Source organism: Hordeum vulgare, chromosome 5H (genome assembly GCF_904849725.1).
Source record: "Hordeum vulgare subsp. vulgare chromosome 5H, MorexV3_pseudomolecules_assembly, whole genome shotgun sequence".
In the NCBI taxonomy this organism is placed as follows: Eukaryota; Viridiplantae; Streptophyta; class Magnoliopsida; order Poales; family Poaceae; genus Hordeum; species Hordeum vulgare.
In genome coordinates, this window is record NC_058522.1 from 449,269,243 (window position 1) to 449,295,874 (window position 26,632).

Genomic DNA, 26,632 nt, shown 5'->3' on the forward strand with positions numbered 1-26,632 from the left:
CTTGGCAACATACATGCGGATTATTTGTCCCTTTCACTTCACACCTAAATTATGATCTAGGACACCCTAAACAACCCCTAAATTCATAAACAGTAGTAGCATCATTTCATCTATATATTTGTCAGTTTCTAGAAATCAGGTATGGTTTGAACAGTTTCTTTAGTACTCCCTCCGTTCACAAATATAAGATGTTCTAACTTTTTAGTGAATTGGATGTATATAGACATGTTTTAGTGTATTTGTTCACTCATTTCAGTCCTTATGTAGTCCGTATTGAAATATCCAAAACATCTTATATCTGTGAATGGAGGCAGTACGCTTTGGAAGCTAAACACTTTCAAATACATCAACACCACTATCCAGGATTTATTCTTGCTAGATTAATTTTGTTGAAGAATACCAAGACATATCCCCCCATTCTCTGGTTTAGAAAATCCCTTGTATATAGAAAAGGGCATCTTTTCTTACTACACATAATTTTCAGTACATATACGCGTCTGGTCGCATTCGAGATTTACTTTCCATAAAAAATAAATCCTTTTCTTATGGAATCCTCCCCGCTGTCTAATTTGTTCTCACTAGGATGATCCATTTTGCACGCACTGAAGCAACAGTTAGCTTATTTCTACTGTTAACATCATTGATGGAAATTTGGATGAAAGTTGATGTGACAACAGATGTATACGTACCTATGAATTTGTGATTGCTACTTTTTGTTCTAAACCTGTGCAATAGCTTAACTGAAAAGGCGGGGTAACTGTTAAAAAATCCGCACTGTGTATTTCAGAAAACCTTCATACCCAGTTAATGTCATTAAAAATTAATCCTCGTCATCTCTTGACAATGATAGCCTTAGCAGTGTAATTGCCTTCAGTTTTCTACCAAGAATCGTATAACTCACTGCAAACTGTTGTCGCATATATCAACTTTTATTTCACAATCAGTCAATGTCGTAGAATCAATCTCAGCTTGCTTGAGTGCTTTATGGTATGTTCTGGTCCATCACCAATTGTATACAGTTCATTGCTCATTATTTTATAAGATCATGTTTTAAGTATTACAGAATTGTGAACATCATTTAGCATAGTTAAATATGATGACTTGGTCATACATGATCTTGTACAGCCTCTCTTTTCTGTCAAAGGTATCCCAATATTTTTTTTTTGCCATGTTACTTTTTGTATCATCTTTCCTGCGCTGAATCAGGTGACATAATAACCATGCCAACGGCTTAAAGACAAGATTTTGGCCATGTTACAACTTACAAATAACTTAGTACCAAAAAGGCCTCAGAAATTTCCCATGCCTCCCCCATTCCAGGCAGGATATTACCACCCAATCAATTCCATGTTTATGAAAACAAAACATGATCTCGTTCGCAACTCTTGTCTTCTACCATGATCCACATTGGGAGATGGTTGGGTTAAACACTTCAAACGCAAGCCTTCTCCATGTCCTTGTCGCATTCTTGGTTTGTAGTTCTTGGCGCTCCAGAATGTTCTTGCCAAATGGACATTATCTTTGTTCTATTGCCTAACTTGCAGGTTGGATTTTTTCCTTTGCCAACTTTCGTGAACTTGCTAAAAATAGAGCACACCAACAATTGCATGTTTAGGACTCTGCAATCTACATTATGGCACCATATCTTCCAACCCGTGCAAGATTTTGTATCGAGGGTTGTATCTTCTGTTTGTTTGATAAGAAAAGGAGTCCCAGGTTTAGAAACTTTGGGACTATCGAGCTGAACGAGTGTCAAACTATAGCACTGGAAATTTGCAGCCGAAGTGTGCCATCGGAGAGCTTAAGATGTTCCATCTCTTATATCTTAGGAGCATATAGAAACATATGCTTACTGAGTTACTGTGAAATGTGAGAAAATTTGACCGTTTCATCTTAAGAACTCTGGCCCTGCATTGCATTCACTTTTGCAAAGCTGGCTAAATACGAGTCATTAGAGATGCCATGAATCAGGTAGTTTTTAGAAAGGAAATGAAAAATCAACTCAGTTTTTATGCATTCCTTTTCTTACAACCTTTTTGAGCAAGTGCCAGCAAAACATGTCTTCCGAATTTACTATAGTAGTAGGAGCCCTTTTCATGCATACTCATAATTTGTTTGTTCATGCACACTACAGAACTTACATTGCATGGCCTTTTTTTTGTGTGTGGCTGAAATGGACTGGCACAGAAAGCAACATCTGACCTCCAGATAGTATAATGAAGCCGTTAACATCAACCTCTTTACTCAAAAGAAGTTACTAGATAGGACAAACCAGAGCATGTCAATCATGTAGCAAAGAAAGCACAACTTGTTGTGCATACCTGCAGTTCCCTCCATTCACACAGTACATCCATAGGAAAATAATAATAGAAAATCCCAGTGAGATAGATTTGTCGGTATAAGTTTACTTAATGCACCTAGCATGGTATGAACATCCACTGCCCACTTGCAAGGAAGAACCGTTGAGCCAACCTGAAAGGTACGTACAAGTACAATGCATTTCTTATAGCAATAACCGTATTGTCTATTTGTATGATTGAACATTTTCCACCACGTAGGTTGGCAGTAGTATGAAAGGAACCATACACAATCATATTTTGTAAGACATCTTATAGACCATACATTGCGTGCCTTACCCAGTAAGATCATACACTAAGCAGTCGAATAAAGGAAAGCTCATTCTTCTTCCAGGTCTTTCTGCGGAAGTTACTCAAGGATATGCACAAAGCTGAAATCAGATCGGTTATAAAGCCTTCAAGATGCCCCCAATAGCTCCTTGATATCGTACCCTTGCAACTGAAGCAATAAAAGATCATATGTCAGTTACATAGGAAGAAGGGAACATGAATTAGCTGCCCCTGCTCATGTGTAATATTCTGCATGTTAATCAACTCATAATTTCCTTAGCATTTTCATCAAGCAAATTACTGACACAGATGATAAGACGTACCTGAAGAAAGGTTAGCAGCAGTATAACTCCCGAGTTCCAAAATGCATGTATTGTAATAGGAGCTAGAAGATTGCGAGTTTGAGCATATGTAAATCCTAGTGCAACACCTGCGAAACATTCAGGAAAACTGTATCAAGATAATGGTAAAACTGATAATTTGTCCCGAAGAAGACACCACTGACAGACTGTTGTCCTCAGTCCGAATTACACAAAGTGTTACATGTTGTGCCTGTTCTTTGTTTCATCGCAACTTGAGTTTTGTCTGTCACATTTCTGTAGCTACTTTTGTTTTCTTTCTTTAGAAGAGAAGACTACAATTATAACATACCACATAATGATTACACTAGATGTAACAAACACATAGTACAGCTAATGTTGAATATTGTTCACATCAGGATAACTACCACCTAATCTGATCCCTAAGACTTGGGGACTAACTGGGAACTAACTCAAGTCCTATACCACCTCTTTCCTAATTATCCTGAACTGCTGCCCCACCACCAATTTCTTGCTACCAGATAGAGTGATATAGGGACTTAATTATCTCTAACATGCCTAAAGATGGGCGCACTGGATTCGCTACCGGTGGCAGGGCGTCATGCGCTCCTGCTTCAACATGGGGGAGTCCACAACAGCAGCATGGACTATATGGCAAAGTTTGTCCGCAAAGTATGTTCATGCACTGATGGCAAAAATGGAATTCACATGTTTTTTTTACATCAGTTCTAAATCCCAGAAAATTACCTAATACAAACAGTTGTGGGAATTGATCAGGTGTCAAATGAGCGAAGGCAAATACAGCAGCACTGAGAATCACGCAGACTGGAGTAGGAAACCTGTACCAAAAACAAACTATTCAATACACCAACATGCAAAACTGCAAGCCAAAAATAAATAAATACAATATCAACTTGTACCACTTAGTCAAGGACACCATTAGAAATCCTCGGAACACAGTCTCCTCCAGAATTGGTGCTAGAACTCCAGTAATCCCCACCAAATAGGCAGTGCTACCAATTTTAAAATATGAAAAAAAAAGTTCTGATAACCTGGTGTATAGACAGCCGGCAAGTAAAACACAAAAGCTAGTGAGATGCTACCTGAGAGTTGATGAGCCAATTAGTGGCAGTAAAAGGACCAGTGAGTCCTTCTGTAATAACAAAGAGAGAGAGTCCAGAAATAGATCAGTAGTAATGTAATAATAGTATCCATTAAATGCATTAACTGCAATAGTTGTACAACATATAGGTATAAAAATTCTGACCATCCAAAATTATAAGGCATCTCAGATTAATCAATTGCCAACCGAAAATAAGAGAAGCTATGTTTCCAAATGTTTAACAACATAGCTCTCTGTTCTAGCAAATGTATCTTTTGATTTGACAATCGCTTCGTATTAACTCCAAAGTATATGGCAGAGAACATATAGATCAGTCTCAGAGTTGTGAACATATTGAGTTAGTCTTGCATGAGTAAAAGTGATTACATAAAGCTAGGCTCAAGTGGGCTTAAGATACGTCAAAAGATTGGCCATATGAAAACAAAACAGATTCTTACGAAGAACTTTACATTTGGCATATTCTGAACTGTCCAACAAAATGCTTTATTTACCATATTACATTTCAATGAATAAATCGGGGTGCAAATTAAAGGTGAATGGAGTCAGACCAGTGTAAGTCTGTAAGGTCACAGAAGTTTAAGGAGCAACGGTTAATAGATGACGATGCACAAGAAAAGTCTGTCTGCTAAATGCATATAACAGAGCCTGACCTCTCTCTCTGGAGGTGCACCATTCAGATAGCTCATGGCAGCTCCAACTAAAGCAATGGAAATGACTGCACCAAAGAGGCCAATACCAGCCCACAGAAGCCAGCCATTTTGCAGCTTGAATGGTTCTTTAACATCTGATAGGTCAAAATTACAGTGTCAACTTACTTCCTAACAGAAATTCATAAAAAAAATCTTTGTCCTTGACTTAAGTGTTAAAAGAAGCATTCATGAAAAAGAGGAACTCTTAAATTCATAGTTACAAGGAAACTCCAGTTGCAGTAAATAACTAACACTTCTGGCAGTTGAAAAGATTAGTCTAAAGGAAAGAATGCATCACTCTCTTTGCAGAAGATCGAATGAACTAAAAGTAAGCATATTAATAAGATCAAGTCCTGACCGTAACGGAAGACATCATCAGGGAACGGTCGGAAGGTATTGGTGATGCTAAATATAACACCAAGCACAACAGCAGTCACGCTACTGCATAAGACGGCAAAAATAAACAGAATTAAATATTTTGAAATGGGCAATATCCATCCTTTGGTATATACGCACCACCAGAAAAAGTATCGAGCAAGAATAGATCCATACAGTTGTCCGAGGAACAGTATCTCCGCCTTCTCATCTATGGTTGCCCCCGCGGCTGAATACCCTACGTATTGCAATATCGACTGCTCAACCAATCCTGTCAGAGCAAAGCTGTCTAAAGAACGCTCAGGATACTTTCTTAGGGTTAACCATGCCTCTAAAACTGCAAATAGACATCACCAACCACAACCAGCATGCATATACAAGATACTCCCTCCGTTTCAAAATATAAGACCTTTTAGGGATTTCACTAGGAGACTACATACGAAGCAAAATGAATGAACCTATACTCTAAAATATGTCTATGTACATCCGTATCTAATTTATAATGCAATCTCTAAAAGGTCTTATATTTAGGAACGGAGGGAGTACTTCTTTGAAAATAACCATCGGGTGTGCAGGATAAGAGTACCTTACTCCACAGCCCACCATGCTGAGCACAACAGTTTGCCACTCCCACGGCACATCCCACCGGCGAAGGATGGGCCACTCATTCGAGTCCTGCTTACATCCAAACGCAACAAAGTTTGATTGTCAGCAGGACAACAAAATCTGAATATTCACAGTCCAACTAGAGTTCAGAAATGTTTCCGTGGCAAGGTAGTATCGTTGCACATAGATTGTTGTCTCGCGGATGCATCGGCCACATTGTTCTATTGACCCACTGGACGGTTTTGAACACAAAGTTCTTCTGTTCTTTAAGAAGCTAAATTCTGCACCAAGCAACAAGAAGCACTCCTGCTAGCCTCAGTAGGGTAGGGCAACAAGAAATGGAGCGGCGGCGCATCACCTTACTGGAAGGCGGGGGCGGATTGTTGTAGGATAAGCACGCGAAGTCTCTGCCGCTCCTCGAGCTCCCGCTCCACCGGCCGGTCTCCGGCGGCCGCAGCAACCGCTGCTGGGCTCCTGCTGCTGCTGCTGAAGCTGCTAGGCGGCCAGTTCTTGGGGTGGGGAATGGCTTCCTGTGCTTGGAGAGGAGGAGGGATCTGCATGGGAGCGGCCGGAGGAGGACAAGAGAGAGCGGAGACGAGGACGTGGAGGCCATCGGAAAGGGGCGCGCTTCTCACTCCTCTGCTCTCTCTGCTCGCTGGGGAAGAAAGCCTCGCGGCCTCGTGGGGATAAGGTGAGGACTCTTTTGTAAATTAGATAAAATGCAAGTGCAGAGTCAGAAAACGTAGACGGGAGACCCTTTCGTTTATTTGTCGTACAACTCAGGGTCCAAATTGTAAAGTGACACACGCCCGTTCTTTTCTCCTACGGGACGCCTCCGCGCTAGTGGCAACGGCGGCGGCGATGGCGACGTCGGCGAGCACGTCCGGCGAGTGGCTGAAGGGCGCCCTGCAGGAACTGAGGGGCCGTACGGGGAGCGCCCTGGAGCTCGACGACGGCCTCATCTCCGGCCTCGTCTCCTTCTGCGAGCTCGCGCCTCCGCCCGACGCGGCCGACTACCTCGCGGTCCGTACCCCCGCCACACACCCCTCCGTCACCGGAACGATAGCTTACAGCACGTGAACCCTATCGCGTCGCGCTAGGCCTTCTGATTTGAGCTTGCTGCGCGTGTGCGCTTGTTTGGCGCGGCGGCCTGATCTGCATCCGGTTGGGGCTTTTCTCAGATTAGGGTTTGTGCGGCTTTTTTTTAGTAAATTTGGCTGACTTTAGGATTGGTTTCGTGTCAGATCAGCCTTCAGAGCTTGATGATAATTGTTACTAGTAGTTTCGATAGTCTGGTTGCCGCATTGTGCCACTGGCAGTTTGCTATTTCTGGTTGAGGGTTGTCTGTCGGTTTTAAACTGATGAATGATCAGAGCGTGTCATGTTAGAATCGTATGCAGCGAGTGGAGAACTTGGTGCTTAAAGAATCATATCATCATGAATTCCATTTTGTAACCTGATGTGTTGTTGTGAGTTTGTTTTCTTTTGAGCATCTTATCAATTCTATTGGTTAATAAGTTAATGTATGCATATATGTGCATGTTCGCTGGCAACGTAGAGCTTGAGATGTACTCCCTCCGTTCCTAAATATAAGTCTTTCTAGAGGTTCCACTAGTGAATTACATACGGATGTATATAGAGTTATAGACATACTTTAGAGTGTAGATTCACTCATTTTGCTCCGTATGTAGACCCGTAGTGAAATATCTTAAAAGACTTATATTTAGAAATGGAGGGAGTATTAGTTAACATCTTTAAGGGAGACTTAGACTAGTGCATAGTTAGCCTGCCCTTGTCTGGCTGATCTGATTGACACATGTATTGTGGCGTATGTTGAAAATGATTTGCTTTCTTGTGAGCATGTCACATTGACTATTGGTTTGGCAGTGTGTCTACATATCTTTTTGCGGAGCTTCTTGAATATAGTTGAAAGGGTGACCTAGACACATTCAGCTCAAATACTATCATCATCCAACTAATGTGTGCCCTTGACGTCCGTGTCACTGTAGTGTTGCATTAACTTTTCTCAATTGGGCGTTGTGCATGGCTTTCTCAAATTTTATGTGTGGCCATTTTGTGTTTTTAAGCAGCTCTAGTTCCATTTTTTAAAATTCGTTTGGAGTTGTACTTGTACACGCTCCAGACTGCTTCTTCTGAGTGACACCACTGTTTCTCAGCTTATCATGTTTTATATTATGCACACGCCTTGGATGTGGAAACTACTAGTATTACACTATTACTTAGGTGAAGTAAAATGTTGATCGTTCTATGTGTTCAATTCTGCAGAATATTGTTGGAGCAGAAGCTGCGCAGGACCTCATTCAGGAGTACTTGCAGAGGAGGGGCTACACTGATCCCTCAAAAGGAGCTGGAAGCTCGCAGTCGTCTAACCTTCAGCCTTATTTGAAGCCATCTGCTGATGCAGCAACTGCCCAAACAAAGAAACAGACACGTGCACAAAAAGATCCAGCATCTTCTTCTAGTCAGAGTTCCAAGAGTCAATCAGATGCGGCTGAGACTCATGTTGTCTCCAAGAGAGGTCCAAAAAAGAAGGGAGGAAAGGTCATCTCTCTTGCTGAGGCAGCAAAGGGTTCTATTGTCTTCAAGCAGGGGAAACCTTGTTCATGCCAAGCACGACTGCACAATCTTGTTAGCAACTGCTTATCATGTGGAAAAATTGTGTGTGAACAAGAGGGCGAGGGACCATGTAGTTTCTGTGGCTCACTTGTCTTGATGGAAGGTAGTACATATGCGGGTTTAAGTGATGTTGGAGTTCCTCTTTCGGACACAGAAGTTGCAGCTGAAGCTTATGCAAAGAGGCTTGTTGACTATGACAGAAACTCTGCGGCAAGAACTAAAGTGTATGATGACCAAAGTGACTATTTTGAAATGGAAGGAAATAGTTGGCTCTCATCTAAGGTAATCAACGTTTGATTGTTTCTGTTTCATTGTTCCATCTCATTCCCTGTGGCTCGTACTCATATATATCCACTCATTCGGACTCGTCTCAATTATTTGATCTTCACTTGTGCTTTACTTTAGTGATTAAGAATGTTGATACCGAGTGCTGTTTAGCTATTAACTGAAATATGCATACAACACCTAGCCATAACGTGAAAAATTATGTTTATATTTTTATAGGATTTATTTATTTATGCAATGTATTTTTCTTTAGTGCTCAGAATCAGCCCATTTCAGCAATCAACTCTAGAGTCATTTACTCCTAAAAATTATGCATATATCATCTCTTTTTATGCGTATATATATGATAAAAGATGTAATTTGATGAATTAGACAATGATAGGGTGTGTGTGTGTGTGACTGTTGAGGATATTGAAAAGCCAGTTGTTCTAATTGGATGATATATACAAGCAAATTTATCGCAATTCTCTATTTTTCTCGCTTCAGGAAAAGACAAACCTAAAGAAGGTGCATGACGAAGCTCAGGATGCAGCTGAAAAACAAAAGGGGAAAGTGACTGTCACGTTTGATTTGGTGGGCCGTAAGGTAGTAACTCGTTCATGCAGCTCGGTTCACAGTTTGGAAGCTTTTAATAAGAAAAGAAACATTTCGATGCCGATATAATTTTGCAAGTATCTTCTGCAGGTAATTTTGAACAAGGATGAAACCGCAGAGTCGGAATCTGACCAAGGGATCATGAGACCACTAGAACAGAAGCATCAGGTTCAACGCATACAGCCCAGCCCCTCGATCAGAGAGCAGCCAGTCTTCATTGAAACAGGACCTGTGAAGCCCAGAACCGACAGGGTAAAACAGAGCAAGAAGCTCGGAAAGAATGGCTTGTGCCTGGAGGTAACCGGAAGGGTGCAGCATGATGACAAGGATCCCCAGAGCTTTCTTGCTGGCAAGATGAAAAAAGGTGACCATCTCGCATACAGTTCCTTTGGTCAAGTTCGTGAAGGTGATGACTATGAGTGCTCCCTTGATTTTGATTGAGCGCTAGCTGCGAATTTTGATGCGTTCGATTGCCTTCACATTGTACTTAATTATCGCATTTTATACGGGTCGGATTGTGGTCTGGTCAAGTTTCCAGCTGGAGGTATTTTGGAAAGGCTTGCTCCGCGATCAGTAATGTTGACCTGTTCTAGGCAAAGTATGTTCTGGATCAGCAAACTCTGTAGCGCTATCTGTACAATTTTGCACTTTAAACGGCATCCGGAAAACAACAATGACGCCATGTCTTTGTTGAATTTCATTGGATAATTTACGTGCAAACTCTTGCATTGTGTACCTTTTTTTAGAACTGCCCATCTGGCATTCTATTCATTCAAGCGGATCATATCTGATTGAACAGGCTCAATCAGAAACTCAGAGATTACATGAAAGTACAATGATTAACATCTAAGGAAAATGAGTGTCTAGCACAAAGGTGAGCTGCCACGCCGGTTTCCCTAAAAAATCGAGAAATAAGAGCATCGGCCAGATTCGGTAAACGGTTGTCTTGCAAAAATCATTTAGGGCGCGTATGGTTGACCGCATAAGGCCCAACCATGCCCGCGAGCTGTTTGGTTGGCATGCATACATTATTCGGTCTGCATGTCCAGATCGATAGTTTCTCTCGGTCTGCATGACACGAACTTTATAACACTCCTAGCCAAGCTCGTGAGCTACGTCCAGATCGATAGTTTCTTCAGAGCCAGGCTTGTGCGAGGCATGGAAGGGGAACGCAACGTTGAGCTCCTGCGACCAGGGAGATGGCGCGAGCTCAGGTGTGTCTCTGAAAAATCGGCGGGAGGATCTTGGCTCACTTCCCCTCTATTCGGTGCCCCTATTTAGCCCCCATTCTCTCACCGTCCAAAGCCCCACCACCCTTCTCCCCTCTTTCGAGCTTTCCCGCTGACGCACATCGTCAACGACGACCAGGTAAGCGGAGCTCCTTCACCGACCGACGGTCCACGACGACGGTGTCACAACCCTAGTTTAACCTTGCTTGCCATTGCATTCATGCATGCATTTTTTTAAATTGAAATGAGGAATGATGAAGCCTCGGAATCAAATTTCTATCAAATAAGAATTATAAAAATTGTCTCAAAGAGATCCAAGGAAATGTTTCTGTTGTTTTGTGAAAATATTGGAAAGAGGAAAAACCTAAACCAATATTTTTGGGATCACAGAAGTATTTGTTTTGGGCATTTGAGTTAATTCAATAAGTATTTGCATTGGGTTTATAAAAGCTATAAATAATTTTATACTCCCATCGTTCCTAAATATAAGTCTTTTAAGAGATTTCACTAGATGACTATATACGAAGCAAAATAAATGAATCTACACTCTAAAGTATGTCTATATACATATGTATGTAGTCTCTTAGTAGAATCTCTAGAAAGACTTATATTTAGGAACGGAGGGAGTAGATCCAATAATTCTGAAAGTTGGTGAGTGGCTCTGAATATATTCTAACACACCACATAAATATTTTCATAAGGTTTTAAAATGATTTGGTTTAAATCAAATCAAAACAGAATTTAAAGAAATAGAGAAGAGAAAAAAGAGAGAGAGAGAAGTGGTTACCTGTCGCTCACCTGGCCCAGCCGAGCCCACCAGGGGCAGCACCGTCTTCCTTTTTTTTGAACTAGCAAAAGGACCCATGCGTTGCAACGGGAGAAAGAAATAACACACACTCTTAATTTATAAAAAATGATCTATAATCTGAGAATTTGTAGTTACGACACAAATAAAGATGGTCTTATCCTACAAAAATGCAGTTCAAAATTTCACAGGTCTTCTATTTTAACACGGCCTGCATGTAGATTTAATACGTACAACGAATCAGTCAAGTGACCTTCAGTTTCATCTCTAATCCTGATTTTGTTGACGTGTTCATCCTCAACCCGGATGAGTACCGGTATGAAAGAAAGACGAATAATGACTTATTTATTAAGATTGCATCCTAGATAGTATTTTTATTAAACATTTAACAGATAAAATAATATCATATTTAAATTCTACATATTTTTCTAATCAAATTCCATATATAATATGTTAAATTTGGAGTTGCGGTTTAAAAGATATGAGTATTTAAAAAAATATTTAATATATACTACGAGTTTAATGTCATAAACAGTAAGGGCTTTTTTGTAAAATCACCTCAGTCAAGTGACCTTCAGTTTCATCTCTAATCCTAATTTTGTTGACGTGTTCATCCTCAACCCGGATGAGTACCGGTATGAAAGAAAGACGAATAATGACTTATTTATTAAGATTGCACCCTAGATAGTATTTTTATTAAACATTTAACAGATAAAATAATATCATATTTAAATTCTACATATTTTTCTAATCAAATTCCATATATAATATGTTAAATTTGGAGTTGCGGTTTAAAAGATATGAGTATTTTAAAAAACATTTAATATATACTACGAGTTTAATGTCATAAACAGTAAGGGCATTTTTGTAAAATCACTTCGGTGAGTTTTCGACGGAAGCGATAGCCTCTTTATTATTATTTATTAAGATTGCACCCTAGATAGTATTTTTATTAAACGTTTAACAGATAAAATAATATCATATTTAAATTCTACATATTTTTCTAATCAAATTCCATATATAATATGTTAAATTTGGAGTTGCGGTTTAAAAGATATGAGTATTTTAAAAAACATTTAATATATACTACGAGTTTAATGTCATAAACAGTAAGGGCTTTTTTGTAAAATCACCTTGGTGAGTTTTTCGACGGAAGCGATAGCCTCTTTATTATTAGGTAAAGATAAAAGAGGTTTCCCCCTACTCCATTTTATTGAAGCAACGAACCATCATGTTTTACATCCAGGACAACATACCAACTTATCGACAACAACCTTCGAGAAAATATTCATCGAAACTAGCAAAAAGGTTAAGACATAGGCACAAAACTGGACATATTACAGACAAGATTTATTAGAGTTTTAGCTCTCACTTTGGCGACCAAGCGATGCGCAACAGTTCTCCCCTGAACTTGTCCAGCTTAGTGATGAACTGACGAAGAACTTCCTCCAGTGTGACGTCGCAAAGTGCAGCCCACTGCCGAAGAAAGCTTCGAAGCTTCACAAGAACGCAACCTAGACCTCTCCAAGATCGACCCTGGAAACAGAAATCATTCCTCAATCTCCAGATGCTCCATAAGGAAGCAACAACAATCATATTTTGCACAGGCATTATTTTGTGAAGCTGCCACAAGGCACATAGATCATTAAAACAAGAGATATTGCATGTTTGAAAAGATTCATCAAAAAGCCTCCAAACACACCTAGCAACCACACAATAAAAAAAAAGATGTTGTACAGATTCCATCTCCTTCCATAATAAACAAGTAGGATCATTAACACTCCTACTCTTAGCTAGGTTGTCTCTGGTTAAAACTTTGTTATACACACACAACCAAAGAAACACATGAATCTTTTGTGGACAAAGAATTTTCCAAAGCTTATCACCAATGGTAGATACCACTCCCCCAAAATTAACAGTATTATAGAAAGATTTAACCGAATAAACCCCACTTTTTTCCAACAGCCAAATTAGGGTATCACGAGCCTCAGTTAAAGTAACAACCTAAACTATCTCCAGCAATTGTTTCCATTTAATCAGCCCTCTATAGTCTACACATCTCCTAAATGACAGTTTAAGGTTAACTCCATCCCACACCTGAGAGATAGTGCAATCAGGTTGATTACATATAGAAAACAACTCCCAAAATTGAACTTTTAGGGAACAATCCCAACCCATGCCAAAATTTGATGTTTTTGCCACTACCAACATTCCACTTATAAAAATTCCTAGAAGCATTTAAAGCCCAGGTTACACTCTTCCAAAAGGAAGAACCATTGCTAGCTTTAGACCAGAAAATATTAGGAGAAACAATATTATATTTGAAAGAAATAACTTCTTTCCAATCTTTATGTTGGGGATCAACAAACCTCCTCCCCAAGAGGCTAAAAGGGCCATATTAAACTCTTTTAAATTGGGAATCCCCATACTCCCAAAGGACTTCTTCCTGGTAATCAGCCCCCAGTTGGCCAAATGATATTTATGTTGGTCTCCCATATTCCCCCAGAAAAAATGGACCATCTGTGAATTAATAGCATCAATTGCCCATTTTGGGAATCTAATAACAACCATAAGATAAGCAAGGATACGGACTATGCAAGCACATAGCAGGATCAGCTTACCTCTATAAGAAAGATGCTTACCCAACCAGCCAAAAATGCAACTGATAATCCTATCAATGATAGGATGTAGATCCTCTCTATGCAATTTGTCAAAATGAAGGGGTACACCTAAATATTTGATGGGAAAGGAACCAATCTTGCAGCTAAAGATCTGGGCAAAAGATTTAGTAACCTCTTCTTCAATATTAATGGTCAGAAGATCACTCTTATGAAAATTGATTTTCATCCCAGAAAGGTTTTCAAAACGAGATAAAATCCATTTGAAGTTTCTAGCTTTGTCATGGAATTAGCTAAGAAAAGAAAAGTATCATCAACATATTGTAAGCTAATAATCCCTCCATTAATGACATGAGGCAGAAGCCCTGAAATTAAGTTATGCTGAGAAGCTTTAATCAACATTTCGGAAAACACATCTGCAACCAGATTAAAAAGAAGGGGAGAGATTGGGCCCCCCTGCTTGAGGCCCTTACCATCCAAAAAATAGGGTCCAGTCACATCATTAATGCAGACACTAAGTACTTCTAAGAATCACACTTTTGATCCAGGATATCCACCTGGCTCCAAAACCCCTATATCTCAGCATATCAAATAGAAATTCCCAGCTCACTCTATCATAGGCTTTTTCATAATCTAGCTTGAGCACAAGCCCTTGAGTTTTGGACCTCTTAATCTCATGAATTATTTCATGGGCTAACACCACACTCTCAAGAATAAATCTCCCTTTAATAAAAGTCGTTTGATTTGAGGAGATCAATCTATCCCCAATAGGAGATAACCTGGTAGTCATGGCTTTAGGAAGAATCTTAACTGCGCAGTTTCCCAGACTAATAGGTCTAAATTTCTTCATATCCTTAGCATCCACTTCTTTAGGAATTAACACAATAATGGAAAAGTTTAGCTTATAGATGTCAAGATTACCCTCTTAAAAATCTCTAACCATGGCCATGAAGTCGTTTTTAATCAGATCCCAGAAAACCTGGTAGAATAAAAATGAAAGACCATCCGGGCCTGGTGCACCATGTGCATAAGAACTGAAGATGGCATCTTTAATTTCCTCCTCATATTTTTTTTGTAACAAGTCATTTTCCCCCGAAGTCACCAATTCACCATCCTTCCAAAAGGAAGGGCCCAGACTAATATTGTGTTTCTGTTCAAATCCAAAAAGAATTTTATAGAATGATGTGGCAACCTCCAGCATCTCTTTTGTAGAATGAACAGGGCCATCATCACCATTCAATTCAAACAAGTGGTTCTTCCTATGATGATGGTTAGCTAAGGCATGGAAGTACTTATTGTTCTTGTCCCCATCCTTGACCCTCCTATCTCTGGAACGCTGCCACAGAGCAGTTTCTTCCTTCTTCCAGATCTCGTCTAACTCTTTCTTAATCTCCTCCATACGGATCCTATCAGCATCATCTAATCGGTTGGATTCGGAGAAAACATCAAGGATATCAAACTCTTGAAGAAGATCCTTTTTCTTTCTCTTCAAAGCAGCTTATATATTAATACTCCAACCCTTAATCTTCTTCCGTAAAATTCTAGTCTTATTCAACCAGTTATCAATAGCCACATTACAACAAGGAGTGTTTGCCCAAGTACTGCGAACTAAGTCTTTGAAGTCAGGCTGGTCTAACCACCATTTATCAAATCGAAATGGTTTGGGGGAGGTAACCCTCCTAGCTTTTGTATCTAAAAGAAGTGGGGTATGGTCACTCCCAACACGAGGGAGAGCAGAAAGAACAGATAGAGGGAAATGAGCATCCCACGATGTGGACACAAAAACACGGTCAATCATTGCAAAAATAGGATCATCTTGGTTGTTACTCCAAGTATAGCTCCTATTAGCAATTTTAATTTCCATGAGACCCCATTTGTTGATCCAGTCATTGAACAAATAAGAAAACTGGTTATTAATCAGCCCATTATTTTTGTCAGAAACAGACCTAACTAGGTTAAAATCACCACCAAGTAGCACAGGATAGGACACCTGATGCATGACATCATGCAACTCACCAATAAACTCAATTTTGTGCTCATTGTAGGCAGTACCGTAAATCGCAACCAAGTGCCATAAAAAACCATAATCTTTATTCTTAACAGTAACTATCATGCATAATTTTTTGTTAATAACACCAATGATCTCAAAGACATCATTTCTAAGACCCACAAGGATGCCACCAGCAGTATTAATAGCAGTAAGAATATGCTAGCAAAAGTCACTCCCACTAGCAATGGTTTTCAACATGTGGTTATCAATAGTCTCTCTCTTGGTTTCAAAGAAACCCACAAAGTCAATTCTGTGTCTACTAATAAAGTCTCCTAGGCACTGTAATTTACCCTGTTGCCCTAAACCCCTAATATTCCAAAAAGCTCCTATCATGGGATTTTTGAAAGGATGAGACAAGCCACAAGGCTTACTTTTTGTAAGAAGGGTTGGACTATCTAACACTAAAACAACAGTGCCCCCTGTTTTAGAGTTAGGAATAGTGCCACCAGGGGAGCAGTTAATCTGAATATTCACATCCAGATTGTCAGGGAGAACAATCTCCGGGTTAAGATCAGCAAATTGAAGGCATCTTAATTTCTCATCATCAATCATGTTATCAATGATAGCATCTTGTTCAGTTTCATTATTACCTAAACAAATATCTATTTTCCTAGCTTGATCAGCAAGAATATGATTCCCAAGACAGGAAAAAGAGTTACCTTTGAAGGACTTGGGAATCTCCGGATTTTTCTTCTTTTGATACTCCTTGGCTTTATCCATGATGTTGATATCCCCATGTCCTCTACTGTTTGGCCCGATGGATAACACTAGACCCCATTTGGTAGATCCCTCCTAAAATTTCCCCTTCTTTTCTGATTAAACTTTTTCCAAGGTATCAAGTAGAGATCTCTTAGTGGAGCCAAAGACTTTAACCATCTCATCAGGCAGGCATTGCATCTCTGGTAACTTGTCCACAATCTCATCATCAAATTCAGCCATGTCAAAGTTTTTGAGCTGTTTAGAATAGTAATCCATATGGGCAGACATGGGAATCCCATCAAGAGGTGGAGATGGTAGTATCCTCATAGGAGAATTCATCTCTTCATCAATTTTATCACCAAAGGTACTTGCAAAAAGACCATAGGATTTAATCTCCTCAACAAAAGCTTCATGATCACCATCTGACATAAATTGGGGGAGGAGTTCAGCTGCAGAAACAACTCCTTTTTGTTTGTTGCTATAAGTCGAGGCAGAAAGATTGTTCTTAGTGAAGTTGGCCTTGTCTAATTCATCTATTGGGTTAGCACCATCTTCCAAACTGTCCTTATCTGTCAAGTCCTGATTTCCTTCAAAGTCCTCATCCTCATTTTTGTCTTTGTCCAAATCATCTTCATAAGGATCATCCCCATCATCTCCTTCATCCCCAATCTGGTCAAAACCCTCAACAGTGAAGAAAAGAAGGTATAATTTCTTCTTCATTTCCACAAGTCTCTCAAAAGGAATCTTAGCTGGGTTTTTGCATGCTACTTTCACACGGTTAGTCTCATAAAAACTTTTAAAAATACCATTCCAGTCCACATGCACAAGGATACCAAAACAGGAAGTTATCTGTGCAAAAACTTTCCATGCACACCATTTAGGAGGTATTCCTTCTATCTGCACCCAAGCCTCAACTAACTCCCCATAAGGGTTCAACATACCCTGCCCTTCAGCCACTTTCACTGAGACACCATCAATAGGCAGATCAAAAGGGGGAAACTCAATCAAGTCATCCACATTTTTCCAAGGGGGAAACCTTAGAAGATTTTTTTTTGTCCTCCAACTCCCTGGTCTGCCATAGACATTCTTTGTTTTTGTAGAAAATACCATTCAACTGCATCAACAACTCAGAGGCAGAAACCTCACCTCTCACAACATGAAGTAATGCACAGTTTTTAAAATTCATCCAGCTAGATTCCGCAGCTATAGGGACATCAACATGGTAAAAACCTAAACCAGCTGCTGCACTTCCAAAATAGGTAGCTGTGGGGTGTTGATGAGCCCAAGCAGCACAATTGTTAACATTATGCCTTCCCGCACAAATGAAACATTTTTTGGGTTCAATGCAATTACCAATGTAATGCCCATGCCAACTACAGTTGAAACATGTCATCTCTTCGTACCTTGGGTCTAGTGCTTGGATAGCAGGGGGATTGGGATCACATGAACCATAGGAGCAGGCTGGGCATGATTGCTACCACCAGCCTGGTTCTTCCCGGCTGCACCCCCTTTGTTCAGGACAGGTTTAGCCGGTGCGGGGGGAGGAGGTTGCAGAGGCTGGGCCTGGTCCTTTTGGTCAGGAACCGCCTTCTTGTTGGCTTGGCAACGAGGGGGTCGTGGCTGTTGCTGACGCCGAGGATCCATGACTCCCTTGGTAACCTTTGCAAAGGAGAGAGATCCAGGGCCAATCCCCTCCACAGAAATCTTGAAGGAGGTTGGGGTAGGGTAAAATCGACCAAGCTTCTTCACAGGAAAGCAGTCATCACATGAGAAAGATCTGGATATGAAGAGATCCTTTCTGATCCAGAAGGTCTTTGGGAGGGGAGGAGTAGGGTTCGGTGGAGATGGAGGAGAAGAAAAATGGGGGCGACGGGATGTGGGGGAAGGGATAACCCAAATTGCCCAAAAAACTCCTCCACCATCTCCTCAGAACTGTTTCCCACATGAGAAGACGGATTTTGAAAAGGTGCTTTCCTCTCAACCACACATCCACATATGAGAGGTGAGGGAACCGGTTTGGGCCCGCCGACGGATTTTTTTGGACTGAGATGGTAGTTGGACTCACCGTCAGTCAGAATCGCCGCCGGCGCCCCCAAACACATGGACAAGTCCATGGCCAGCTAATTTTGGACGAAGCCTAAATATTTCTGAAATCTTAGGTTCATCGACAGTCAGAGTTTTCGCTGTAGGTACCAATTCCACCGGAGTAGAAACTCCAAACCTAGCATCATCCAACAAACAAACTGCTTCTGACAATCGTCGAGTAGGAACAAATCCATGGTCAGATTTTTTCGGACCGAGACTGGGTGTTTCTGAAATCGTAAGGTCACTGGCAGTTAGAGACTTCGCCGTTGGCAACACTGCCACCGGAGTAGAAACTCCAGACCCAGGCCTAGTAATATCATGTTCTAATCTAATAGCAACACGATTGGAACCAATGACTAAGCAGTCAACATCCTTTTCCCCAGGTTGAGATTGGAATCTGGATGAAGCAAAATGGGGAAAACACACCTGATTTTGGCGAGGATGGACCTCACCTCGGCCCCTGGCCATGGCGGAGGTTCCGAGCTATGCAGCAGCACACCTCCCGCCCGACGCCCTTGCAGCGAGAGAGCACGCCGCAAGGCACGTCCGTCGGGTGCCCGAGAGATCAGGGGATGCGGGGCGGGTTGACCCTTGGTGGCAGCGCCTCGGGACGTAGCTGGGACAGTTCCAGCACCTGAGGCGGCTGATGACCCACAAGTATAGGGGATCAATCGTAGTCCTTTCGATAAGTAAGAGTGTCGAACCCAACGAGGAGCAGAAGGATCTGACAAGTGGTTTTCAGCAAGGAAACATCTGCAAGCACTGAAATTATCGGTAACAAGTGATTGTGTGGTGAGATGATTCGTAGCAAGCAACAAATAACAAAAGTAGCAACGGTGCAGCAAAGTGGCCCAATCCCTTTTGTAGCAAGGGACAAGCCTGGACAAAGTCTTATAGGAGGAAAAACGCTCCCGAGGACACACGGGAATTTCTGTCATGCTAGTTTCATCATGTTCATATGATTCACGTTCGTTACTTCGATAGTTTGATATGTGGGTGGACCGCCGCTTGGGTACTGCCCTTACTTGGACAAGAATCCCACTTATGATTAACCCCTCTCGCAAGCATCCGCAACTACGAAAGAAGAATTAAGACAAAGTCTAACCATAGCATTAAACTAGTGGATCCAAATCAGCCCCTTACGAAGCAACACATAAACAAGGGTTTAAGCTTCTCTCACTCTAGCAACCCATCATCTACTTACTACTTCCCAATGCCTTCCTCTAGGCCCAAATAATGGTGAAGTGTTATGTAGTCGACGTTCACATAACACCACTAGAGGAAAAACAACATACAACATATCAAATTACCGAACGAATACAAAATTCACATGACTACTATTAGCATGACTTATCCCATGTCCTCAGGAACAAAAGTAACTACTCACAAAGCATAATCATATTCATGACCAGAGAGGTAATGAGTAGCATCAAGGATCTGAACATAAACTCTTCCACCAAATAATCCAACTAGCATCAACTACAAAGAGTAATTAACACTACTAGCAAGCTTACAAGTACCAATCGGAGTCGCGAGACGGAGATTGGTTACAAGTGATGAACTAGGGTTTGGAGATGAGATGGTGCTGATGAAGATGTTGATGGTGACGAGTCCCCTCCGATGAGAGGAGTGTTGGTGATGACGATGGCGATGATTTCCCCCTCCGGGAGGGAAGTTTCCTCGGCAGGATCGTCCTGCCGGAGCTCTAGATTGGTTCTGCTCAAGTTCCGCCTCGTGGCGGCAGCGAAACCACGAAAAAGCCCCTCCTTAATTTTTTCCGAGATGAAACCCTTCATATAGCAGAAGAGGGGGCATGTGGGCCAGCAGGTTGCCCACAAGCCCTCATGGCGCGGCCGAGGGGGGGGGGAGGGGGGGGGGTGGCCGCGCCGTGCAGGCTTGTGGCCAACCCCTGGCACCCCTGTGGCACTTCTTCGGCCCAGTATTTTTGATAAATCCGGAAAAAAAATCCTCATTGATTTTCACGGCGTTTGGAGTTGCGCAGAATAGGTATCTCAACTTTGCTCCACTTTCAGGCCAGAATTCCAGTTGCCGGCATTCTCCCTCTTCATGTAAACCTTGCAAAATAAGAGAGAAAAGGCATAAGAATTGTACCGTGAAGTGAAATAACAGCCCAAGAAGCGACAAATATCAACATGAAAACATGATGCAAAATGGACGTATCAACTCCCCCAAGCTTAGACCTTGCTTGTTCTCAAGCGAAAGCCTAGCTCAATAAATATGTCCACATCTTTAGGGAGAGAGGTGTCGAAAAAACAAGATACGAACATGCATGCATCATGATCATGATCAGAACAACAATACCAACATATAATCTCTCATGCTAAAGTGATAATTCCTTCACAAAGTAAAGCATGGATCAAGAACCTTACCGAGAAGTAACAACCGATAGCCTTTAGTCATTGAAGCAATTGCAATTTATCACAACATTAGAAAGAGTCAAATAAGAGCTTGTAAAGCAAATCCACATACTCAATCATTCTTTTGTTCTCTACAATTCCTACAACTCACGTGGTACTCATGAGATCAAAGTTTCAGCTGGACACAGAGAAAGATAGGGGCTTACAGTTTTGCCTCCCAACTGCTTACCTCAAGGGTAATGTCAACAATAATAATTCATGAATACTTACTTCCAAGTTGACATATGAATATAGATCTTTCCCAAGCATATGACGTTAGCCAAGAGAAAGGCGAAATAAGGAATTGGTGAAGATCACCATGACTCTTTCAAGGAAAAAAAAAATAAAGGTACACGATAGGCCCTTCGCAGAGGGAAGCAGAGGTTGTCATGCGCTTTTGTGGTTTGGATGCGTGTCCTCTTAGTGCGGAGGAACGTCACTTTATATTGCCTCCTGTGATAAAGAACTTTATTATGCAGTCTGTCGCTTTTATGTCTTCCTCATCACAGGTTCGTACAAAGCTTATTTTCCACACACTAATAGATCATACATATTAGAGAGCAATTTTTATTGCTTGTACCGATGACAACTTACTTGAGGGATCTTATTCAATCCATAGGTAGGTATGGTGGACACTCATGGCAAAACTGGGTTGATGGTTTATGGATGCACAAGTAGTATCTCTACTTAGTGCGGGAGGTTTGGCTAATGTGAGGTGGAAGCAATCGTCACATGCTAAGGGATCTCTAATCATATAACATTGTTCGGAGCCAAGCAAACACAATTCATTATGTTGTCTTCCTTGTCCAACATATACTTCTAGGCATGCAATAGTTTAGTGAGTGTTCACAATCATAGATGGTGTCAGAGATGAGATATTTATATGTGAACCTATCGTTCTTTATCACTTCCTATTAATTGCAACAATGACCAAGGTCTACGTTTGCCTACCCTCAACAAGTTTCAATCCTCATTCTTTTTATATGTGAAGCCATCACTTCCCACAAGATCATTACATGATCTTTCATGATTTTGTTCTATTCTCACTCTTTTGATCATGGCAAGAGGCAACGCCCTTCAACTAAGACACTCTTTATTATATGGCTCACGAGCTCGAATACATCGGGGGAAACGGAAGCTTGCGACGGCGGAAAAGTGTTTTCGTGGATTCCCCAATTTTTTCTGTATTTTAGGGAATATATAGGCGAAGGAGCTAGGTCAGGGGGGGCGCTAGGGAGGCCACAAGCCTGGTAGCTGTCACCCCCTGGTGGCGGCTACAGGGCTTGTGGGCCCCCTGTGGCTCTCCTGCCTTGGCCCTCAAGCCCCCTAATCTTCTTCCGTTCTGGAAAAATTTATTTCGGGGATTTATTCCGTTTGGACTCCGTTCCAAAATCAGATCTGAAAAGAGCCAAAAACACAGAAAAACAGGAACTGGCACTTGGCACTGAATTAATAAGTTAGTCCCAAAAAAGATATAAAAGGTAAACAAAACATCCAAAGATGACAAGATAACAACATGAAACCATAAAAAATTATAGATATGTTTGAGACGTATCAAGCATCCCCAAGCTTAACTCCTGCTCGTCCTCGAGTAGGGAAGTGATAAAGAATGAATTTTTGATGCTTTTATGCTACCTAGCATAGATGTCCTTTGTAACTCCTCTTATGTGACGTGAATGTTCAGATCCATTAGATTCAAAACAATAGTTTGCTATTGACGTGGAAACAATAATACTTCAAGCAAACTAGCAAGGTAATCATGAGCTTTCAAAATAACAAGGCCAAAAGAAATTTATCCCTACAAAAGCATATAGTCTGGCTATGCTCTATCATCATTGCACAACGAATTTAAATCATGCACAACCCCGGTATTGGCCAAGTAATTGTTTTCACACTTTTACTTTCTCAAACCTTTTCAACTCTCACGCAATACATGAGCGTGAGCCATGTTTTTAGCACTATAAGTGGTGTGGAGTGTGGTGGAGGTTGCAAGACAAACAAGGAGAAGATGGTCACATTAACTAGGCATATCAATGAGCTGTGGAGATGCTCATCAATAGATATCAATGTGAGTGAGTAGGGATTGCCATACAAATGATGCACTAGAGCTAAGAGTATGTGAAAGCTCTTAAAGAAAACTAGTGGGTGTGCATCCAACTTGCTTGCTCACGAAGACCTAAGGCAAATTTGAGGAAGCCTATCATTGGAATATACAAGCCAAGTTATGTAATGAAAATTTCCCACTAGCTATATGGTGGTGACAAAACGAGAGACTCTCAATCATGAAGATCATGGTGCTTAATAAGCACAAGTGTGGAAGGATAGTAGCATTGTCCCTCCTCTCTTTTTCTCTCATTTTTTGTGGGCTCTTTGGCCTCTTTATATATATATATATTTATTTATTTTGGTGGGCATCTTTGGCCTCTTTTCGTATATGGGCTTCGCTGGCCTCTTTTATTTCCTCACATGGCACAATGCTCCATCAATAACGATCATCACACTTACAACTCAAAACTTAGAGCAACGATGAATCTATATGGAATGCCTTCGGTAGTATACCGTGACAATGATCTAGCATGGCATAGACATTAATGGAAACATCATGCCAGCTATCTTACGATCATGCAATGGCAATGTAGAAGTGGTGGCACATGTCATGGTGGTAGTTGCATGGCAATATATCTCCGAATGACTTTGAAAAAGCCATAGTAGGTAGGTATGGTGGCTGTTTTGAGGGAGGCTAATGGTGGGTTTTGTGCACCGGCGAAAGTTGCACGGCACTAAGAAGATAGTGATGGTGGAAGGTGAAAGTGCATCTAAACCATGGACTCAACATTAGTCATGAAGAACTCATATACTTGTTGCAGAAGTTTTATTAGTAATCGAAACAAAGCATTCAACGCATACTCCTAGGGGAAGGGTTGGTAGGTATAAACCATCGCGCGATCCCGACCGCCACACAAAGGATGACAATCAATAGACTAATCATGCTCAGACTTCATCACATAGCGGTTCACCATACGTGCATGCAACGGGAATCACTAACTTCAACACAAGTATTTCTAGATCCACAACACCTTACTAGCATAACTTCAATATTACCACAACCACAACTGAAAACTAGTTGAGATGAATCAAACTTCTCTAACTATTCAATGCACATGAAGGTGGAAGTTTTCATATCCCTTTGGATAACTACCCCTTTTGAGACTACTTTCAAAGCATAGATCAACTACCAAGCCACGCACCGCCGTGCTCTAAAAGATATAAGTGAAGCACAAAGAGCAAAATCAACTAGCTCAAAAGATATAAGTGAAACACATGTGAGCTGAATTGTCTACCAAAGGATATAAGTGAAGCTCGATAAAATCACGGTGAGTGCATGTCTCTCTCTTTAGGTGTGCAGCAAGGATGATTGTGACACAACAAAAATAAAAGACTCCTACAATACAAGACGCTCCAAGAAAAACACATAACATGTGGTGAATAAAAATATAGCCCCAAGTAACGTTACCGATGGATTGAAGACGAAAGAGGGGATGCCTTCCCGGGACATCCCCAAGCTTAAGCTCTTACGGCATCCTTGAATCATCTTGGGGTGCCTTGGGCATCAGCAAGCTTGAGATCTTGCCACTCTTTATCTCCTTGTCCATAAGAACTTCACCCAAAACTTGAAAACTTCACAACACGAAACTTAAACAGAAACTCGTGATAACATTAGTATAAGAAAGCAAACCACCACTTCGTTAGATACTGTAACAAACTTAAATTCTACTTATGTTGATGTTGGGTTACTGTATTTTAAATGTTCCATGGCTAATACCCCCCGATACTATCCATAGTTTCATCAAAATAAGCAACCAACAGAACAAAAAACAGAATCTGTTAACAGCAGACCAGTCTGTAGCAATATGTATACTTCATATACTTTTGGTACTTCAAAAATTCTGAAAACTTACGACAGTCTGAAGCATTTGCGTAGCAATCAGCACCAAAAAGAATCAACTGAAAAGCTCTTATAGAAAAAAATGAAAATTCTTTTCGTGAGCAGAAAGTTTCTGTCTTTTCCAGCATGACCAAATGATCATCCCCAAGACTAATCATAATGGTTTTGCTTGGCACAAACGCAAAAAGAAACACAAAAAACACAACCATAACAGAATTATGAAAGTGTGGAAAACACAAAAACAGAAATAAAAAGGGTAGATTCATTGGGTTGCCTCCCAACAAGCGCTTTTGTTTAACGCCCTTAGCTAGGAAAAAGGTGATGGAATCACGTATAGTCATCTTTGGTGCTCAAACCATAAGTAGGCCTCATCATAGATTCATAAGGCAATCTTATTTTCTTTCTAGGAAAGTCCTCCATGCCCTTCTTTAGAGGAAATTGAAATCTAATATTCCCTTCCTTCATATCGATGATAGCACCAATAGTCTTTAGGAATGGTCTACCAAGAATAATGGGACATGAAGGAGTGCAATCTATGTCAAGTACAATGAAATCCACGGGTACATAGTTCTTATTTGCAACAATAAGAACATCATCGATCCTTCCCATGGGTTTCTTGACAGTAGAATCCGCAAGATGCAAATGAAGAGAACACTCTTCAATCTCATGAAAACCAAGAATATCACATAAAGACTTTGGAATCGCGGAAACACTAGCACCCAAATCACACAAAATATTGCACTCATAGTTTTTGATCTTGATTTTGATAGTAGGTTCCCACTCATCATGAAGTTTTCTAGGTATAGAGACTTCTAGTTCGAGCTTCTCTTCAAGAGATTTCATCATAGCATCTACGATATGCGTGGCAAAGGCTTTGCTTTGGCTATAAGCATGTGGAGAGTTTGCAATGGATTGCATCAAAGAAATGCATTCAAACAAGGAGCAATTATCATAATTGAATTCCTTGAAATCCAAAGTGGGAGTTTCATTACTACCCAAAATTTTGATTTCTTCTACTCCACTCTCCACACCTTTATCATCAAGATGGGTGGACTCCGAATCATTGGGGCGTTTTTCAACCAAAGTGGATTCATATCCAGCCCCTTCATCAATAGGTTTGACACGCGAAAACAAAGATTCAAGAGGAGTCACACCAAGCACTTTAAGATCTTCGTGATTTGCATCACTAGAACGCACCCTTTTAAACCATTCATGGCTAGCGCGAATTTGGGCGGTTCTTTCTTTGCTCTCATTCATGGAGACGTGCATGGATTTTAAAGTTTCATCCAAGTTGACCTTGGGAGGAGCACATCTAACTTTCAAAGCATCAATATCACAAGACATCCTATCAACGCTCTTAGCCAAATCGTCAATTTTGAGTAGTTTTTCCTCTATGGACGCATTGAAAATCTTTTGAGAGTTGATGAACTCTTTGATATTACTCTGTAAATCTGAGGGTAATTTGTTGTGATTTCCATAAGTGTTGTTGTAGAAATTTCCATAATTGTTAGAGGAGTTACTAGGAAA

General features: G+C 40.8%; 2 protein-coding genes across 2 annotated transcripts; one reads left to right on the forward strand and one right to left on the reverse strand.

Annotated features, from left to right (window-relative positions):
• Window positions 1–2,480: 2,480 nt before the first annotated feature.
• LOC123398297 (membrane-embedded CAAX protease MroQ) lies at window positions 2,481–6,430 on the reverse strand. The gene is made up of 10 exons (XM_045092777.1): window positions 6,099–6,430; window positions 5,721–5,809; window positions 5,312–5,419; window positions 5,118–5,200; window positions 4,721–4,854; window positions 4,051–4,100; window positions 3,868–3,960; window positions 3,695–3,786; window positions 2,951–3,057; window positions 2,481–2,796 (listed from the first exon to the last, which is right to left on the reverse strand). Exons 1-10 carry the CDS (start codon window positions 6,351–6,353, stop codon window positions 2,755–2,757), a joined length of 1,053 nt encoding a protein of 350 aa, XP_044948712.1. The 5' UTR covers window positions 6,354–6,430; the 3' UTR covers window positions 2,481–2,754.
• A 105-nt stretch (window positions 6,431–6,535) lies between these two features.
• Window positions 6,536–9,976, forward strand: LOC123398295 (activating signal cointegrator 1). Its single transcript, XM_045092774.1, has 4 exons — window positions 6,536–6,763; window positions 8,027–8,659; window positions 9,149–9,247; window positions 9,347–9,976. The coding sequence occupies exons 1-4, from the start codon at window positions 6,602–6,604 to the stop codon at window positions 9,695–9,697; spliced, it is 1,245 nt and encodes a 414-aa protein (XP_044948709.1). The 5' UTR covers window positions 6,536–6,601; the 3' UTR covers window positions 9,698–9,976.
• The last annotated feature ends 16,656 nt before the right edge of the window (window positions 9,977–26,632 follow it).

Coding starts and splice junctions, on each gene's coding strand:
- LOC123398297 (XM_045092777.1), bottom strand. CDS start 6,353: ATGGCCTCCACGTCCTCGTCTCCGCTCTCTCTTGTCCTCCTCCGGCCG. Junction 4,855..5,117: donor TGATGATGTCTTCCGTTACG/GTCAGGACTTGA, acceptor TTGACCTATCAG/ATGTTAAAGAACCATTCAAG. Junction 3,058..3,694: donor CCCACAACTGTTTGTATTAG/GTAATTTTCTGG, acceptor AATGTTTCGCAG/GTGTTGCACTAGGATTTACA.
- LOC123398295 (XM_045092774.1), top strand. CDS start 6,602: ATGGCGACGTCGGCGAGCACGTCCGGCGAGTGGCTGAAGGGCGCCCTG. Junction 6,764..8,026: donor ACGCGGCCGACTACCTCGCG/GTCCGTACCCCC, acceptor TCAATTCTGCAG/AATATTGTTGGAGCAGAAGC. Junction 8,660..9,148: donor ATAGTTGGCTCTCATCTAAG/GTAATCAACGTT, acceptor TTCTCGCTTCAG/GAAAAGACAAACCTAAAGAA.